The sequence below is a fragment of the Podarcis pityusensis genome, assembly GCF_964106645.2.
Source record: "Podarcis pityusensis genome assembly, chromosome: 7".
NCBI lineage: Eukaryota > Metazoa > Chordata > Lepidosauria > Squamata > Lacertidae > Podarcis > Podarcis pityusensis.
The window spans coordinates 85,654,137-85,672,712 of NC_138031.1; the positions used below are offsets into that span (position 1 = coordinate 85,654,137).

Consider the following 18,576-nt stretch of genomic DNA (forward strand, 5'->3'; position numbering starts at 1 on the left):
CTTAGGGTGGAAGCTGCCCTCCCAAGCCTCTGCACCTGTAAAGACGGCCCTGCTCCCGGTCGTCGTTTTCCTCCTGCTTCCTGGCGAAAGGCAGCGCACAGCCTTCCCGGGCTGCCTTCTTGGGTGCCCCGACACTGGAGAGCATGTCCGCCAGCATATTTTCCTGCTTGATCGCCGCCGCCACGCAGGGGATCGGGGCAGTGGGGGAGGCAGGGGACATTTTCCACCGCCCTCTCCCTTGTTTTGGAGTTGGGGGGGGGCGCCGGAGGGATCTGCACCACGTCACTGGATATGCTTAAGACAGCCCTGTGTGCTACTGTTGGTTTTCACAGTGCTTTGCCCTCTTCCTAGTGGCTGCTCTTGCAGTAACTACAATGAAATGAGTTACTATCATTCATGTCTCAGATGTATATGGCCAAATAATTACTCCATATGTCAGAGGAAACCATGTACAACATTTGTACAGCATTGGAACCATTTAAACCTACCCCTCACATAGACTCCTGTAGAAGTTAAAAAGCATCTAATGTAACCTCCTTACTGAAGAAAATACACAGGAGAGGGTTACCAAAAAAAACCCACCACTCCCTTAAATAGACTTAACTATTCATTGCAGAGAATGCGGAAGGGGGCATTTTAAACATGGCAACAGTTGGTATCTCTCTTTTAAATATGAAAGAAATATTGGTGTCTAACCCAATGCTTTCAAGTGAGATCATGGGAAAGAAAAGAAATGTCAAAAAGCAGTACACCTGCCTGATATCTTGTTTTACCAGGGCTAGGAGTTTGCAGGGAAAGCAGTAGCAGAGTGGCTTATTTAAGAAAAGTTACATCGCATAAAGACCCATCTGGTAAGGTCACATAAAGTATCAGAAAGTGAGGACAAGTCAAGGAAAGTCAGATTCAGAAGACTGTAGCTTGGCAGGACAGCCTCCCATGAGCTCTGCTGGCCGTCCCTGTCACTCACCTCTTCTGGGATGAAGTTGCTTCAGCAAATATCTAAAACCTTACAAAGGTTGGCAGTGCCTCTTCTGCTGTTCCCTCCCCCCCCCCCCAAAAAAAAACCTGGCTATGCTCTTTGGAGGGCCTTGGTCCAGTTCTGTCACTACTTGTTTCTGTGAGGTGAATGAGAAGGAGCCACTACTGGGAACTGGCCCTCGGAGTCTGAAGAAGGCAGAATCACACCAGTTTCCTCCTTGTGTGAGCAGCTGTGACTCTTTCTCATGTGAGGCATGTCTGAGGTGTGGCCGAGCACTAACCTCCTGCAAGATGGAGGAGATCCAGGACTTCATTTCTCAAAATTTCTGTTTTATTCCTTTAAAAAGTTCCTAAATGGGATTGAGGCCACGATGCTCTGGGACAGGAGTTCAAACTTCTGTCTGCACCGTTTTCCCAATCTAAATTGTCCTCGAAACTGCTATTGTCCTTGTTGGGGAGAATCATAGAATTGTAACGTTGGAAGGGAACTTGAGGGTCATCTACTCCAACCCCCCTGCAAGGCAGGAATCTCAGCTAAAGCACCCATGGCAGATGGCCATCCAACGTCTGCTCAAAAACCTCCAATGAAGGAGAGTCCAATGCATCCCCACTAGCAGTTCTGTGAGGCTGGGGAAGAATTTGTGTTGGGGAAAGGACCAGAGGCGAAAGCACTAAGACGTCTCTATTTTAGCACAGAATCATAGAACTGTAGAGCTGGAAGGCACCACAAGGATCGTCTAGTCTAACCCCCTACAATGCAGGAATATTTTGCCCAACATGGGGCTCGAACCCATGACCAACGATTCTGAGAGCTTGCTGATCTAAGCTATCCCATGCTTTATGGCCTCGTTTCTTGCCTGTTCTGGCTCTGAGTAAAAGTGTAGGAATTGCTTCCCCAGACAGCCATTCTCCATGACACTATCATTTGCTTCAAACAGGTTCCACTTCACACTGGAACTGTATCTGAACAGCGAGCGAGTGCAGCAGCTGGGGACTGATGGGCCAGACAGTTTGCAGTCCTGGGCCAGTGCCCTTGGCAAGGTAATGGTGTGGAGCAGTAGCATCCCATGAAAAGTGTCAAAACACTGGATTATTCATGCACCTCCGAAGCACAGCCACCACCTTCTCCTAACACAGCCAGTCAAACTATCCTTCATTAGGGCACTCTAAGCCCAGGTCCAGAATGTGGTCTCTCTTTTGTCTACCTTTGTCCCATTTATTGTTGTTGTTGCCGTCATTCTTTATTTCAGTATTAGTCACTTGGCACTTAGGAGTCCCGAAGTGTCTCACACAGTTTTAAAAGCATAAAGCATGGCATTGGAGAAAGGAACCATTGCTATGTGGTAGATTCCTCTGCTCTGGTTTCATGCCAGACTCATCTGCACACAGCCCTGTGCCCCATCCGTCTTCCAGTGAGGCTGTATCCTTCTGACCTGACCATATACCATTCCTGTCCTCAAAGAGGAGGTTGATGGGCCAATATCCAGCTTGCATGCTCTGGCCAACCTTTACAGGGCCTGTGCATTATCCTTTTGGCTTGCCTCTCCAGGTCTGCTTTCTTATTCCTTTGCAGTGGTTCACTCCTCTCAGCTGCCACTGCCTGCTGGGCTACGAGTTCCAGAAGGTGGGCAGACTCTGCTACAAGTCAATGTTGAATCCTAATCAGTGGCTGCAAGGTTTCTTCATCCTCCAGAAATCTCATCTCTTCATCTGCCCAGGAGAAGAGGGGGCGGCTGAGGACAGCATCAACCTGCGGCAGCTTCAGGAGCTCAGTGAGTAGTCCCTGCCCTAAGAAACGAGAGAACAGTTCCCAACTTTCAGAGCAGCCCAGATGCCAACACTAGCCTTTGAATGTTATAAATTTATTGCTTTTAGTTTTTCTGGCATGGAATGGAAGCCTCATTCAGGCTTAGCTGAAGGCATAGGGCTGCACCCTTCTGCATGGAGCTCTTCTCTGATTTCCCTATCCACTGCTTTTTTCCCCCCTTGTAGGTGTTGTTCCCCTTGCTGATGATCCAGAGAAGAAAGAGATGCTGATCCTGGTGGAGATGGGGCGGTGAGATGTGTGAGGAGGAAGGGCCCTCAGATAGCTCAACAGAGCAAAACCCAGCTTTCCTTGGGAAGATGTGGTTAGCAGCAGCAGGGACTGGCTGACAGAAACAAGAAAAGAGCATGTTAGGAGTTGAGCCTGCCTTGAAAGGCAGAGTCAGTCTGCAGCGTTCTCTTCCCCTTCAGCAGCTTCCTGGTGGAGAAAGCCAACTGGCTGCATTCTAGATGCAGAGTGTGCCCTTCTCCCTTCAACCCACCCTCAGGGGTTGTTATCCTGTCTGCAGGTAGACCTTCCAGTGCTGACAGCAGCAAGACAATCCAGAGTTTTGCCTTGGTTTTGCCCACCTTGCTTGGCTCCTATTTCAGAGCCAATGAGGAGGAAGATAGCTTGCAAAACCTCCACAGGCAAGGAAGTGCCAAAAAACTACTGATTCTGGAGCAAATGTCACCAGTAACTGGTGTCGTCAGTAAGTGATGACATGACACTTCTTGGGGAAGAAGCAGGCCCTGAGCTATGAGTCCTCACTTTCATCTTCCTCCTGCTCTTCCTACAAATCCACCACTCCTACAAAATGGAGATAGCTGACAGTCGCTGCTGATCCAGCAGCAGTTCCAGTCCAGTTCAAGCTACACCTGAGCAGGGAGTGGTTCAAACACCTTCATAAGGTCAGGTAGAAGGCCTGTGGTCCCTTGTATTGCCTGAGGGCTTTCCCACACTTACTTTTCCTCCACACTGTCCAGGCATGGCCTGCACTTTAAAGTTCCATGTCCAAGTACCCCTCCTTTTTTTGCACAGAAGTAGTTTCCCTGTGAAAACCCGCTCTTTAAAGCTGGAGCAAACAGCAATCTGCAGAAAACTCAAATTGACATCCACTCCGATTCAGCTTTAAAGAGCGGGTTTTTGCAAGGAAAGCTCAGCCCCCCCCCCCAAAAAAACAACAACAACCCATGCTTGGACATGGAGCATTAAATTGCATGACCTGTGCCTGGAAAGAGCAGGGTGAAAGGTAAGTGTGTCCCCAGAGTTCCTGACAACTGATACAGAGCTCACTGCCTTGGCTGTCCCCACCTCAGCATCCGTGCCTGGGAATAGCTTTTCCCTTTTCCCTGTTATTCTGCCAGTTTCCCTGCATCCAGCAAGCAGAGAGGAGCAAGATATAGGATATGCCTGGTTTTAAAACAACTATACTCTGCACCAAAAAGAAGAGTTAGTGGCAAGCAGGGGAGTGGGGAGGAAACAGTGTTAAATTATTGTGCTGAAGAGGACAGTATTAAAGGAGTGTTAGTAATAAGGGGGTGGGAGTAATATCCAGAAAATAGAGGGTTGTGATGGAACCAATGAATTGGGCTTGAGTGTGGCAGGGGGATGGGTATGTAGTTCTGAGAACAGTGGACTTGAAGGAAGAAAACCCCAAGTAAGAAAGAGTGGCGTCGTGCTGGACATGGAGAGAACTATTGCACTCATGTCCTGCCTGTGGACTTCCTTAGAGGCATCTGGTTGGCTGCTGCGAGAACAGGATGCCGGACTGAAATGGGCCTTTGGTCTGGTCCAGGAGGGCTCTGGCCCAAACGCTAAGTGCCACCCTCCTCGCCTACCAGTCGCACTCATTCTGTGTTCTGTTTTAGGACATTCTGTCTTCAAGGAGCATCACGGCTGGACTTCTCCACATGGTGTGCAGCTATTCAGGCTTCAGCAGGGGGGCAAGGGAATGCTCTGCGTGACCAGCAGCTCAGCAGGAGTGGCATCCCCATCATCGTGAACAGCTGCATTGCCTTCATCACCCAGTATGGTGAGTCCCTCAGGGGCTCTTCCCATCGGCCAAAAGTCAATATTCTACTGGGAGTCAACGCATCAGTGGCCGCACACCACCAAAAACAACATGGGGAATTTTACCTGAAAATGGTTGAAGGAAGGAGTGAAAGGGTCATACAGTCTGCATTATCTTCTCTTTGTTGGTCTTCTACTCAATATTGCAGCATCTGTGGCTGCTTTGTGTAAAAGAAAACTGAGCATTGTGTGTAATGTGAGTCCCACTCTTGCACAATGCATATAAATCAGTTGCAACTTTTCCTTCCCATTTCCTGCCTGGGATCTCCTTGCTGATTTTTCATATAACAACTGCAAAGACACAGCCCTTAGGTGCCATTTTTTTCACTGGACTACCTTTCTCTCATTTCTCCTTCTCCTCCATCAGGGCTACAACATGAAGGCATTTATCGGAAGAATGGAGCTAAGTCTCGAATCAAGACTTTGATGGAGGAGTTCCGACGGGATGCTCGAAATGTCAAACTGCGCATCAGTGACAATTTCATTGAGGATGTGACAGACGTGCTGAAGAGGTTTTTCCGGGAACTGGAGGATCCTGTTTTCACCACATACCTGCACCCTCAGTGGAAGGAGGCGGCAGGTACCAGCCTTCCTGTGCTGCTATTCCTTTATACGCCAGCCAGCAGCTGAAGCCTCCTTTCACTCCTTAGATCCCAACTGCAGTGGGACAACTTTTGGAGTTACATACAAAAAGCTTTGCTCACTGCAGGGATACATTCGAGCCACAAAAGAAGTTGTCTTCCAGTGCCATATCCCGTGAATTCTATGATGTTAAGAAAAACAAAACTGAGAGTCTGCCTACATGTGACCCTAACAAACTGATGTTCTTTTAAAAATTAAATGCCAACTTTTTCAGGGCATGGGGGTGTCAAGATTGTAACATGCAGAGAGGAGAGAAGGGGAGCTTTAAGTCTTTGCCCCTGGCTGCAGTCTCCATGAAATTCACCTCTTACACACACACAGAGAGAGCAAGAAAGCTTAGGGGGAAAGCTTCATTTGGTTCTAAAGGGAACTTTCCCCCTAATGCTGCTTGCCATGCTGGGCAGGTGGCTTTCACAGAGATTGTGGCTAGAGCTGGAAACCTTTCCTCCCGGCATGCTGTGATCTGGATAACAATCCCCACACAACAGAATTCTAATCCCGTTGTTAATATCACCGGCAGTTGGGCTTGTCACCCAAGAAAGCCAGTGCCAATCAGAATAGTTGATACTGAACTAGATTGGCCAAATAGACAACCTGATTTGGAAAATAGAGTAAACTTTAAAAAAAAAAAAATCACAGCCAAGCATTCCTTGTACCAGGTTGCTCAGGAAGACAAGCTCTGTTGCATACTAAAGATCTCCCCAATTGCCAGAAAAGGCTCCCTTCTTTTTTGGTGTTCTTCTTGCTTGTATACAGCCCAGTATCTATTGATATAATTAAAGCAGAAGAATGTATAAAAAACCATCTGAAGCAGCACATGTTGACCTGGGAGGCCAGGGTTCAAATCTCCACTCAGCCATGAAGTTTTCTGCCTCTGTGGCTAATCTGCCTCTTAGGGATGTTTGGAGGATAAAACAGGGAGGGATAGAACCACATATGCTTTTTGGAGGGAAGGTGGGATATCAATGTAAGTAAAGTAATAAAACAGAACATAATATAATATTTAGAGTGTATGTTTACCAAAGTTTAATTCTATGCTGCTTCCTTTCAGCAATCTCCCAAAAGTCCCAAAGATTGGAGCGATACAAGGAGCTGATAAGCCGCTTGCCCCGCCTCAATGGCCGGACCCTGGCTGCTCTGATTGGCCACCTGTACCGGTCAGTCTACACTCGCCCTCAGTGGCCTCTGCAAAAAATATCACTCTTTGCTTCCCAGAGCTCCTGTGGAAGGCGTTCTGTTTAGAACAAAAAACACCTTTCAGACCCTGGATTTAAAATCAGGGAAATGGTGCCAGGAAGGATTAAGTCCCCCTCCTGTAGTTCCACAGTCCCCGTCTAAATTCCTTCCCCCTTCACCACTCTGGTTGCTTTTAAGTCCTAAGAAAAGATGGCACACCTGGATGACACAACACACAATGGTGATGTGCATGAGGAGAGATCAGAGGCCGCTAGGGTTTCCCTGGCTGGAAGAGTGGCGGACATGGAAACTCTTTCTAGTTGAGTTCCCTCTTCCAGGGTTAGCAAACCAATCCAGTGCACAGTTCTTCTGCAGGCTGCTCTTCTTTGACAGCCCAGCTTCTACTTACCAACTTCAGTGAATGCTGTGCTGTGGCATTGGTCTGTTGATATCAGGACACGGAGAACCACCTAAAAGTTGCTTAACGAAATCCATGCAGTTCTTCCCACTCTCCCTTCCAACATACTCATTCAGTCCATAATGGGGTGGGGGGAGTGTGCATGGACTGAAAAATACCCCCCCCCCCAAAAAAAAATATGTTTGTGTCCTATCAAGCAGTTAACCTTTTGAGTAACATCCCCTGCTTCCTCCACCCATTTGACTCACATGTTGGAAGTGGAGAAATTGAGAAAGTTATGCTCCATTTCATACTCTCCAGACTTCAAGGAAGATGTTGGGAGAGATGGGAAAGTGTCAAAGTAAAGAAGATACTGCATGCAGCCTTCTGATCCACTTGTGGAGGAAGGACATCAGAGATATAGGAGATAGAAGGGAAGCAGCAGAGGGGGCCACGTCTGCACATGGGGCAGATTGGTGGATATATGCAAACATGGCTACCAGAATGCTTCTTGCTTGGAAGAGTGCCAGCCATGGAAGCACCTCCGCTCACTCCTGCAGGTACTCACGGCCTTCTCTCATTTGATATCGCAGGGTTCAGAAATGTGCTGACCTCAACCAGATGACCACCAAAAACCTGGCTCTGCTCTTTGCACCCAGCCTCTTCCAAACGGATGGAACAGGGGAACATGAAGTCAAGGTGATGGAGGAACTGATTGACAACTATGTTCCTATCTTCAATGTGAGTTGCCTGCCTCTTCATCCAACTGCTCTCCCTGTTACTTCACAGTAGGCCTCTGCCTTTTTTGCATCCATGCTAACTGCATTGCTTCTCCTGCCCTGTAGATAGAGGAAGACCAGGTGTTGCAGATGGACCTGGAGAACAGTTTGATTACTACCTGGAGGGATGTCCAGGTATTGCAGTTTCGTTTGCCCATCCTTTTGTCATGTTGCCCAGCAGATATGTAGGCAACCACAGCAGCCCAAGAGACATTATACGAGGGCTTGGATCCATGAGGATTCATGAAGGCTCCTGATTCTGTGTGGTTAGCATCCCCTGCAGACAAATCTTCACTGTAGCCTAGTAAAAATAATACTTCAATGTTTGTGGGTGGTCTGAAATGCTGAACATTAAGATCTTGTCACAGAAAAGTCCCTGTTCCACATGCTCACACAACAACCCACACGCATTGGCTGTACCACCAGAAGGGTCTTCTCCACAGACTCTGCAGATCTTGGGAAAGGTACTCCTTCAGGTATTTAGGCCCCAAGTCATTTAGGGAATTCTAGTCCAAAGTTTACACCTTAAATTGGGCAAGGGAGCAAACCAGCAGCCAGTGCAATTTCTGCAGGACTTGTGTTGCGTAGTTAGCTCTGGGTGTACCTCTCAGAACCCTCACATCTGCATTCTGCACTATCTTCAAGGGTATCCCTTTAGAATCATAGAATCATAGAGTTGGAATAGACCACAAGGGCTATCGAGTCCAACCCCCTGCCAAGCAAGTAGCCTAAACAGATTTATCCCCTCACCTTACTCCCTACAGCTCTCACAGGCTGGTGATATCATCCTTGAGGTTTACCTAGAGCAGAAGAACCCTGACTGCTGTGTCACACTTAAGGTGAGCAACAGTCCTCTCAACAGCCACTGTCCCTTGGTGTCATTGGGTAATATGGGGCTCAGGTCACTGGCTTTTTTCACAGAGGTGGAGAGATCAGCCCATGAAAGGCTGCTTGTGTGAGGAAATCCACTGGAGTGGCCAGAACCACGGAGCTGCCCCTGGGCAGGATGGAGGGGCTCTCAGCTCTAACAGAGACATAGAAATGCCCTTGTACTTCATGGCCAATTTCCAACTCTATGCCGAAATGCATTAACTGATTGCAAGATTTGTGTATAATGTTCTAATGTCAGACTCTGCACCTTTACTTGACCACATGCTGACATTCCTGCCTCTGGGTTGGCTGACTGAATTGTGCTTGCTCATCACCTCGCAGGTGTCTCCCGTAATGAGAGCAGAAGAGCTGTCCAATCAGGTGCTGGAGATGCGAAATGTGGCACCCAGCCTGGACATCTGGCTTACCTTTGAAGTCTTAGAGAATGGGGAACTAGGTAAGCAGATGATACCCTTCTGTTGGGTCCGTGTGCCAGGAGAGCTGTAGAGGTTTTTCAGAGTTTCACAGATGTGTCCAAGACATTCTTTTATTTGTTTATTAAAATAATTACATTAAAAAGGCCCACCACTTGCTTAACAATAAATACATTAAAATACAGCTTTAGAATATGTTCCTAGGGTTTTCATGCCACACACATGAAACTTGCACAAAATCCTTGACCCTCTGGTAACAATCATTTTTGTGAATGCTCTTCCCGCTCCCTGAATCTGGTCTCTGGACATGCATTGGACTCTTTCTGGCCCTTGTTTTTCAGAGCGCCCCCTGCATCCCAAGGAGAAGGTCTTGGAGCAGGCCCTGCAGTGGTGTAAGTTGACCAAGCCCAGCTCTGCTTATTTGCTGGTGAAGAAGGTTCCCATTAGAGAAGGCAGCTGCCTCTTCACAGGTGAGTGAGCATGCCCTTCTCACTTAGCCCAGCTTGTTGGTGCCCTGGAAACAAGCAAGTCAGCCCCTGCTCACTTTTGCGATATAGCGGTAGAGTCTGGGGCTCTTAGCCAGGGTAGCAGGACTGAGAAATTCTACTTGAAATTCTGCAGAGTTATGGCCAATCAGAGAAAAAAATGCTGGTCTCAATGGGTCAGATATTTGTACAAAGTTATTTTATGGAGGGACTGTAGCTCAGAAGTAGAGCATATGCTTTTCACCCAGAGTCCCCAGGTTCAATCCTCACTTTCTCCAGTTAAAGGATCTCAGGTAGCAAATGATGAGTACGATCACTGTGCAAGACCCTGGAGAGTTTCTGCCGGTCAAAGTGGAGCACTGTGCTTGGTGGGCCACTGGTTTGATTCAGTGTAAGGCTGCTTCGTTCAGATTCATCACAGAATCTCAAAGCTGAAAGGAGCCACGACTTGTCTGTTATTTGGCCTCTGAGTGCTGGCTCCATAATTCCACCGCCCTGAACATTGTTAGGCAGCAGTGCCTTGCTGAGTGTAAACCTCTCCGCCAATGTTCCCATTTCCTTGCAGGTGCTAAACGCGAGAGCCCCAAATGTGGTCTGCTGAAGTGCCGTGAGGAGTTGCCCAAACTCCTGGGCAACAAGTTTCAGGAGCGCTACTTTGTCATCAGGGACCGCAAGTTGCTTTTACTGAAAGAGAAACGGGTATAGCAACCCAACTAATACATTTATTTTAAAATGTCACATCCTGCTTTAGCTTGTAAAAAGCAGCCCAATACAACTTCCAAAAAACAACCATTAAAGCAAACCAACAATAATCGCTCTTAAGGTTTGGTTGTAAGTTGCTTTGTTACCAACAGATTTAATAATAATTGAGGGCTACTGGTTTTTTGGCTGCCATTATCTTGGTATACCAAGTTTCAGAGCTTGGTACCATCTCAATAGCTAAAAAGCACCATGTATTTCACAAGGACTAAATGATCCTCTGTACTAATCCTTCCTTCATCCCAAAGGTAGATTCTCGTTATTACAGATTTCAAGGAGTGGTCCTTCCATCCTTTTGCCCCAGACCACAAAACTGTAGGATACCCATAGGGCCCTGAAGATCTCTTTTAGTAGAAGAGAGTCCCTTTGTCCCTCCAACTTCCTTTTTGTCTCTTTCCATCAAACCTCTCTCAAAAAGGCAGCATCTCCCCCTTCCAATGCCCAGTTAATTAACCCCAAATAGCAGATAAGAGTTCTGCCCTTTCTTTATATTTTGGGAAAGCTAATAATGCCTTATGCCTTTGGAATGATGATTGCACCTTCCGGTTCTCTATCCTCAGAGTGCTAAGCCAGAGCGGGAATGGATGCTAGACATGGCCAAGGTTTACATGGGGATTCGAAAAAAGCTGAAGCCCCCTTCACAGTAAGTGACTACGGGATCCCATTGAATTTTCAGTAGTGGGGTTGTGGGGGAGACTCCTGGCCTGCAGGCCAGACTTGAACCACCAGACCTCCTTGTCTGGCCTGCAAGGCCATTTTGGCCAGCAGTTGCACTTGTTGTCCTATATGACATGGGAGCTTGGGAAGCGCTGCCCCCTTTGAACTTTGACAGGTGTCAGTCGCCTGATGTAATTATGACATCAGATGAATGACAGCAGGTGATTGTCTCACTCTGTATCCATCTCTGCTACAGGTGGGGTTTCACTCTGGTTCTAGAAAAGCAGCAACTGTAAGTATCCTTTCTATGTTGCTTTGTTCTTTCAGTGTGAGGAGATGAGCTATTCCTCCCACTTTCCCTCCCTCCCTCTGCCCCAGGGCTTTTCTCATCTCAAGCACTGCGTGGGACAGGGTGGAAAGAGCCTGTCATAATGGGACTGCCTCTGATGCATGAATGTCCACAAATGGTATCCCACGTCCATATTAAAATGGCAGGTGGTGTACCACCCACTTTCTTACAGGGTGCTGTTCAGCCTGAGAGTGCAGTTGCTCAGGGACACACCAAAGAGCTGCTTCCATCACTCGTGAGGGCAGTTCACTGGCTAAGACCAGCAGTGTCTGGCTACTGCTCACAGCTCCCATGCCCATCAGCCAGCGTTAGGGAAGAGGAGAAACATGAATTGAAGGAGGTGACGGTGTCCTGTTCACTGCCTTCTTTTGGAATCTGTTGTAGCATAACTGGGCAAACTTGGAGAGATTCAGGTGCAAGCCTTTCCCTCACACGTTCCAAGTGGGAATTACAAATCCTCCAATCCTAATCTCGGTGGCTGTGAGTTGCAACAGCTGAATGAAACTTCCATAGTCAGAGACAGCAAAGCCCCTGAGATTCTGGGGACAAAAGAACAGTGGGTGGTCCGTGCCCTATCATTGAACTTAGGAAGGCATCTGTCTGGCCATTGGTGGAAATAGAATGCAGGTCTTTGGTCCAATCCAACAGGGCAGTTTTGATGTTCTTTTGAGTCCTTTCCCTGGATAAACTTCACCAGCCACCTTTAGCTGCTCCAGGGAATGCACCATTGCCTGTTGAGCTAGGGAGTAGGGTGGGACAAGTCACCAATGTTGGCAGTAACAGGGAGTGTTTGTTCCACAGGTATTTAGCATGCATGGGGCAATCCGATCTGTGGGACTGGACCACCAGCATCCTGAAAGCCCAGGTGTGTAAGAAAAGCCCTCAGCCAGGAACATGCAGTGTTCCCTTCAGTCCAAGTTATGCATAGGGAATTGCTTTCAAGTAGTTTGCTAATGAAATATCTGACTGACCGTAACACTGATGTGATAGTTTTGTTCTGATTTGTGATGTCATCTCCACAAAAGACGTTTCCTGGATTGTTCATCCTTTTATCTAGCAATGACCTGCCCTTGTGGTGACAACACCCAAGAGAGTCTTACCTGAAAATATATTCAGATGGGAGATCTGCCATGGGTCACCCTCAGGAAAAAGCTCAACTATTCCTTCTTCAGGTGAAACTCACCTGTTTTCACTCCAAGGACAAGTTGTTTCAGATTTTCAGTGCATTTGTTGGAGAAAATGGTTAGAATCCAATATTCTAACCAATATTCTGACAGGACTTCCCTCTCTCCTCCCGCCCCCATGCATACCTAGCACCCTCCCCAAATTTGCTCCAGAGATTTGGGGGAAGTTCTGAAACAGATATGAGGGGGCCACAGGGAGAAGAGAGGAGGGAAAGTCCCTTTGGGCAAGTGTGAATCTTTCCACCAACAGAGTGGTAGGAGGAAGAGTCCTTCAATCACAGCAACCCTATACCAAGTTTAATTTATGACATGAGAGGGCCAGAAAAAGAATGCTTCCCTTCTTTACTATATGGCTGCTTCTGTTTTGCAAATGTGAAGGTGGGCAAGAAAAATTGTGGCTCTTTCACCCAGCAAAGACAGGATACTTTCCTTTCCTACAAAGCACAGTGAAATGGGGCGAATTGTGTGTGTCTGTACCCACACTCTTTTGCAACATAGCAATAATGTTGTTGAAAAGCCAGAAAATTAAAAGGGAAAAGGAGAGGATAATGTTGCCCCTTTTCTATTCTTTTTTTTTCAACCATAGCCTTTTTAGTGTTGGGGGGGTACATTGGCTGTGCTTCCTTTTACTAAATATTTTGCAGCCGCTGCCTCCTCCAGATGCAACTCTTTCATTACTAACGTGAAGTTCCCTAAAGGGTTAATGATGAAACCCAGATAGAAATAATCAGAAGTGCCATAAATAGTCCACTGCTTTATAACAGGTTTTTGCTTTGCAGCCATTTTCTGCCTGCAACGATAAAAGGGAAAATCTTTGAACTCCGTTCCAAATAAAAAACCATTAACGGAGCTGCAAACTTTGCACGCTAAGCTTTCTACCAAACATCATCTTTGCCTCTGACAGCAGGTGCCTGTGTGATTGTGGTGGGTGCTGGGCTTATTGTGCATTTTAAATATTCCACATAAGTTAATGCTGCAAGTCCTGTACGCAGACAGACTGCATTTGTGACCAACTTATGGTGGAAGACATCACTCATTCTCTGTTAGCCTGCCCCTTACATAGAGACCCAAGATATCACTTTCTGAAACCTTTGTTCACACAAGCAACCAAGTACACCCCAGCAGAAAGGGTTTGGTTTCTTTTAAGTGACAATAATAGCTTTGTAACACAGAGAGTGGTCCTCTATGCACTGGCTGCAAAAAAGAGAGGAAAAAGGAGATATGGCGATTTTATCTAAGTTGTTTTGGTGATTCAGTGGTTTAATATGAAATCAAGGTACAGTGGTACCTCGGGTTAAGAAATTAATTCATTCTGGAGGTCCGTTCTTAACCTGAAACTGTTCTTAACCTGAGGTACCACTTTAGCTAATGGGGCCTCCCGCTGTCGCCACACCACCACGGCACAATTTCTGTTCTCATCCTGAAGCAAAGTTCTTAACCCAAGGTACTATTTCTGGGTTAGCGGAGTCTGTAACATGAAGCGTCTGGAACCTGAAGCGTCTGTAAACTGAGGTACCACTGTAGATTTAAGCGTGTTCGTGTCGCTGGTATCTTCTCTCATCATGGATGCCAGCTTATATTATGGATGTATGTTCTGTAATATTTTATTCATACTATTGCTGCAAGTTGGTCATGACCTTTGGCTTGAACAATAAACTTCTGAACTTAATAATAATAATAATAATAATAATAATAATAATAATAATAGTTGCCTGCCTCTTGTGAAGGAAGCATGTTGGTTCAAGAGGAAGTCACTGCAAGCGGTTAGTATCTATTACTAAGAACACACTTATAGAATAATAATAAAAATATCCATTGCATCTTCTACTCAAAAGGGCAAAATAACCTTGCAGGCCTGAAACAAGAGATATCAAAGGATGGCTCTCTCCTAAAATCAGTCTCAAAATGTAGCAACTGGCCAGATGAAATGTGGAAGGCGCAGCCATGTTTTGATGTCTTTCTCCACAACTCGGCTCACTTCATGTCAGACCTGGGCTGGGAGAAAGCATTTGAAGCAATGGCACAGATTAAGGCAGGGTACCAGCTGCCCTCATGCACATCTTTTGTTGTATACTGGTACATTAGAAGAGTTTGGATTTGATATCCCGCCTTTCACTCCCTTAAAGGAGTCTCAAAGCGGCTAACATTCTCCTTTCCCTTCCTCCCCCACAACAAACACTCTGTGAGGTGAGTGGGGCTGAGAGACTTCAGAGAAGTGTGACTGGCCCAAGGTCACCCAGCAGCTGCATGTGGAGAAGCGGAGACGCGAACCCAGTTCCCCAGATTACGAGACTACCGCTCTTAACCACTACACCACACATTAGAGCCCCATACCTAGGAGTAGGGAATGTCTGACCCAACGACCAGACGCATGCCCCCATTGAAGCATGTCATGGGTGGCATGACGTCAGTGAATGTGTTGTGACTGGTAATATAAAGAAATAGTTGTTGACTTCCCTTCCTTTAGCATGACAGCATCCGCCCGGTCATCCTGCGTCGGCGCTCATCTTCTGACCTATCCAAGCAGAAGTTTGGCACCATGCCCCTGATCCCTCTACGGGGAGACAGCACCAATCCCACCATGCTCTCTGCTAACCAGACCCTGGTAAGGCTGCATGACCTGGCTCCTGCTGAAGCCCTGCTCTTCCATGAAACAAGAGCAAGCTGCAAAGCATGAGCAGCTTTAAAATCCCTGTGCTCAAATGTAAAGCATTTCCATCTGCTGGTTGCATGTCCTAAGAAGTGGTACAGTTCGTGCCAGAGCCCAGGAAGAGTAATTGGTGGGTGACCTATTTCTGTGTTTAGCCGCAGTTATGGGAGAGTCACTTCCTCATTACAAGAGGAATTATTTCCCACATGATGTCTGAATGTGCTTTATTGAGGACACTGCTTTTGCTCATGAGTAAACCTCCCCAGCCTTGTCCATGAAGCCAGGGCCTCTGTCTTAGAAGAACAATTGGCAATGAAGCAACCAACATATTGCTTCTAAGAAAGCTCTTCTCAGCCAATAAATCTGAATTGGTGTTCACCTTGAGTAGATCTCTTAGCTGGTTGAGGAGCCACCAGCCCCTTCACCTTGTGGGCTAGAGGGCCTCCTCATGACTTATTCTTCTGGTGCCCTGGATTGTAGGTGGAAACTGCATGCCCAGAAAGAGCAACAGCAGAACCTTCTGAGAAGAGGATGAGGCATACTTTGCCCCTCTTGCTTTTTCTCCAAAGGAAAATCAAGATGGTATAAAAATAAACCCAGCGACCCCAACCTCTGGATCTCTGCTAAGCTTTCCAAGTCATAACCAAGACTGATTAATCTGCTCTTCCTTCTTGTCTGCTTGTGGTGTGAATTGCATCATCTGACCACTTTTATTCCTCTTGTTTGCAGCACCGCCTGCACACACGAAGGACATTGTCCATGTTTTTTGTAAGTACCTATGCATTTACAGTATTACATACTTATCCTGTATCCCTTACACTGTTAATAGAGGGGGGAAATACAAAGCTTTCTCTCAGAGGTAGATCTTGAACCCTTGCCTCACACAGAGCAGGGTGAACCCTCCCAGCTCTCACCTGGGAGCTTCCCTTTCTTTTTCTCCCAGCCTCCCAGCCTGGGAGACCTTCCCTTCTCTGCCTCTCGCACAGGGTCTTTCATCAGCCAGCCATCACTTTCCTGTGTGTACCCTCATTAACCCAGAGAAGATGACATCAAACAAAAAACAAAGCAAAAGCATAGTAGATAAAAGAAAAAGAGAAAGAGCAAAAGCAGGAAGCAAACAATAATGAAAAAGAGGACCCCTCCATTTCATCATCTGTTGCCTCCCGCTTTACTATTCCACTCTCACGTTCTGGCAGACCTTGATCGATTATTTTCCTTCAAAGGTTCTGTGCATTCTTTGGTTTGATCTTCCTCTGATCCATTTTCATTCACCGTTTTATGCATCTCGGCTCCAAGCCAAGGAGGAATCCGGGCCGTGGTGCTGCAGAATGTCTGTGGAGTGGGCAAGCGCTCCCTCTTTCAAACCTGGTTGGATCTGGGCCATCCCAGAATGGAGAATAGCCAAGCTGTCTCCCCTGAGCCTTTTCAGAATACTTGAACATTGCCCATGCATGCCAAACAAAGTGTGAGCCACAGACAAGCTTAGTTGCCTCTAGCCTTACCCAGGACTGCCGTCTGCTATGGCAAGGAGAAGGAAGGGTGGCAGCCTTGGCCTTGACTTGTGGTTGAGACCTATTAGACACTCACACCTGCAGTGTCAGAGCCAAACCAGGGCAGGAGGCCAGACTTCTAGGATTTGTGTGATTGCACACATAGTCCTGGGTAGCTTACTAGACTAGGCATGAGCCTCAGGCAATTAGGTTATTGGTCCAAGCTGCAGAGACCTAAAATTGCAGAACCAGGGCCAGCCCAACCTTGAGGCAGACTGAGGCAGCCACCTCAGTGGCAGAATCCCATGAGGCAGTGTCCCCATGGGCGTCCCACCTGCTCCTGCTGCCACTACCACTGCAGAAGCAACAGTGGCTTCCGGTGAGATTTTGCTGGAAACCGCTGCACAACCCCAGTAAATGAGGCTCAGCGGTGGTGGAGATGGCACCTTCCTGTTTTGCCTCAGGCGGAAAAACAGGACAGGCAACCCCTGCTCAGAACAATTGTGGAATGTTTCTTTCTGCCTCAAGCCCAAGCAATGTCAAATCCATTAATGGCCTCCTTTTGCCTTGACTCTTCACAGCCAATGAAAATGCATCAGGATTCACTAGAGGAGCAGCAGGAGGCGGCTGAGTCCGAGCCTGTCTATGAGGAGGTGGGAAACTTTGCCGACATGGGCTTTCTGGAGCTCCAACAGTCCCTGCTGCCTCCCGTGGACCGAACCAAGAAGCCAGTTCCATGCTCAGAGCAGGCAGTATCCAGCTCACTGCCCCCATGCCCAGCCCCCAGGACATCTGGAATCAACGTGGCAAAAGGATGCTGCTTTGAGAGGACCCTCAGGCTGGAGGAGGGGAAGGACTTCCTCCCAGACAAGCTCCCAGGACACAGTGTGGCCCCAAGTGCCGCTGTAGAGAGAATGACTGAGTTGCCTCAAGGGCCGCCTGCCCCAGACTGGGAACAGGGGCAGTCAATAGAGGCACCTGCCTCCCTTCCAGAACTTCCAATGGGAGAGGAGCCTCAAGCTGGTGCCCCCAGGAAGAAAAGCTTCCAGGCAGACTTGTCCATCAGTGACAAACTCATGCAGGAGCTGAGTTCTGCCATCCTCCGGAAGAACGAGTGCCAGGCACCTGCCACAGCGGGGAAGCAGAACCCCCAGGATGGGGCACAGGCACAGCTGGAAGGGTCACGGGATCTGAGGACTGAGATCCCTTAAACTGGAACTAGGCTCACCGCAGTCCTGAGCATGACATGAGTCGCGGGAGGCTGCTGGTCTGCATCACGTCTCTGCCTGTGATGGGTAGAACCAAATACCCTGCCTGGAAGTGTTGCATTAAGAAATCCTCTTCTCCTCTCGAACTATTTTATCCTTAGAGTTCCCAGCCACTTCTAGAGAGGAAGCGTGGTGTAAAGCAAGGTGGGGTGATATTTACTAAGGCAAGGGTGGTGCCCCCCTCAGCTCCAGCTCATATCCACGTGCAGCATGTGGTGCTGCGTGCAGGATTCAGGTTCCTGGGAACCCCAGCTTTCATTTTTACAAGTTTCTAGCCCTCATGCTAAGATTATACTCTTGCCTGCCTATGTGCAATGCCTGAATGAATCATAGAAGTCAAATAGGTGGCTGAGTATGTCCTGTGATAATCTGAACATGTCACAGACTTCAGCTGTTCATGGTGCAAAATTTGGATGGCGTGGCCATATATTTCTGTTTAGACAGGCCTGCACAGAGAATAAATGTTCTTGAAAAGGTAAGGAAATCCTGAGCATTTCCAGCAATATTCATACTGCCACTTGGAATAAATGAATTTTGTACAACAGAGAGCAAGAGTTTGTTTATGCTGAGTTATCTGGAAC

The 18,576-nt window shown here is 47.5% G+C and overlaps 1 protein-coding gene across 3 annotated transcripts in view; it reads left to right on the plus strand.

Annotated features, from left to right (window-relative positions):
- Positions 1-18,539, plus strand: part of ARAP3 (ArfGAP with RhoGAP domain, ankyrin repeat and PH domain 3) — a 40,359-nt gene extending 21,820 nt beyond the window's left edge. For all 3 annotated transcript variants that reach the window (XM_081014596.1, XM_081014595.1, XM_081014597.1), the window contains 18 exons: positions 1,917-2,019; positions 2,552-2,750; positions 2,971-3,034; positions 4,654-4,817; positions 5,223-5,435; positions 6,549-6,654; positions 7,664-7,811; positions 7,916-7,984; positions 8,614-8,688; positions 9,062-9,176; positions 9,495-9,623; positions 10,204-10,337; positions 10,958-11,040; positions 11,311-11,346; positions 12,205-12,268; positions 15,055-15,192; positions 15,967-16,005; positions 17,309-18,539. In XM_081014596.1, coding sequence (XP_080870722.1) covers positions 1,917-2,019; positions 2,552-2,750; positions 2,971-3,034; positions 4,654-4,817; positions 5,223-5,435; positions 6,549-6,654; positions 7,664-7,811; positions 7,916-7,984; positions 8,614-8,688; positions 9,062-9,176; positions 9,495-9,623; positions 10,204-10,337; positions 10,958-11,040; positions 11,311-11,346; positions 12,205-12,268; positions 15,055-15,192; positions 15,967-16,005; positions 17,309-17,938 — 2,509 coding nt within the window. In that variant the 3' untranslated portion in view covers positions 17,939-18,539. The remainder of the gene's footprint in view (positions 1-1,916; positions 2,020-2,551; positions 2,751-2,970; positions 3,035-4,653; positions 4,818-5,222; positions 5,436-6,548; positions 6,655-7,663; positions 7,812-7,915; positions 7,985-8,613; positions 8,689-9,061; positions 9,177-9,494; positions 9,624-10,203; positions 10,338-10,957; positions 11,041-11,310; positions 11,347-12,204; positions 12,269-15,054; positions 15,193-15,966; positions 16,006-17,308) is intronic.
- Positions 18,540-18,576: the final 37 nt, after the last annotated feature.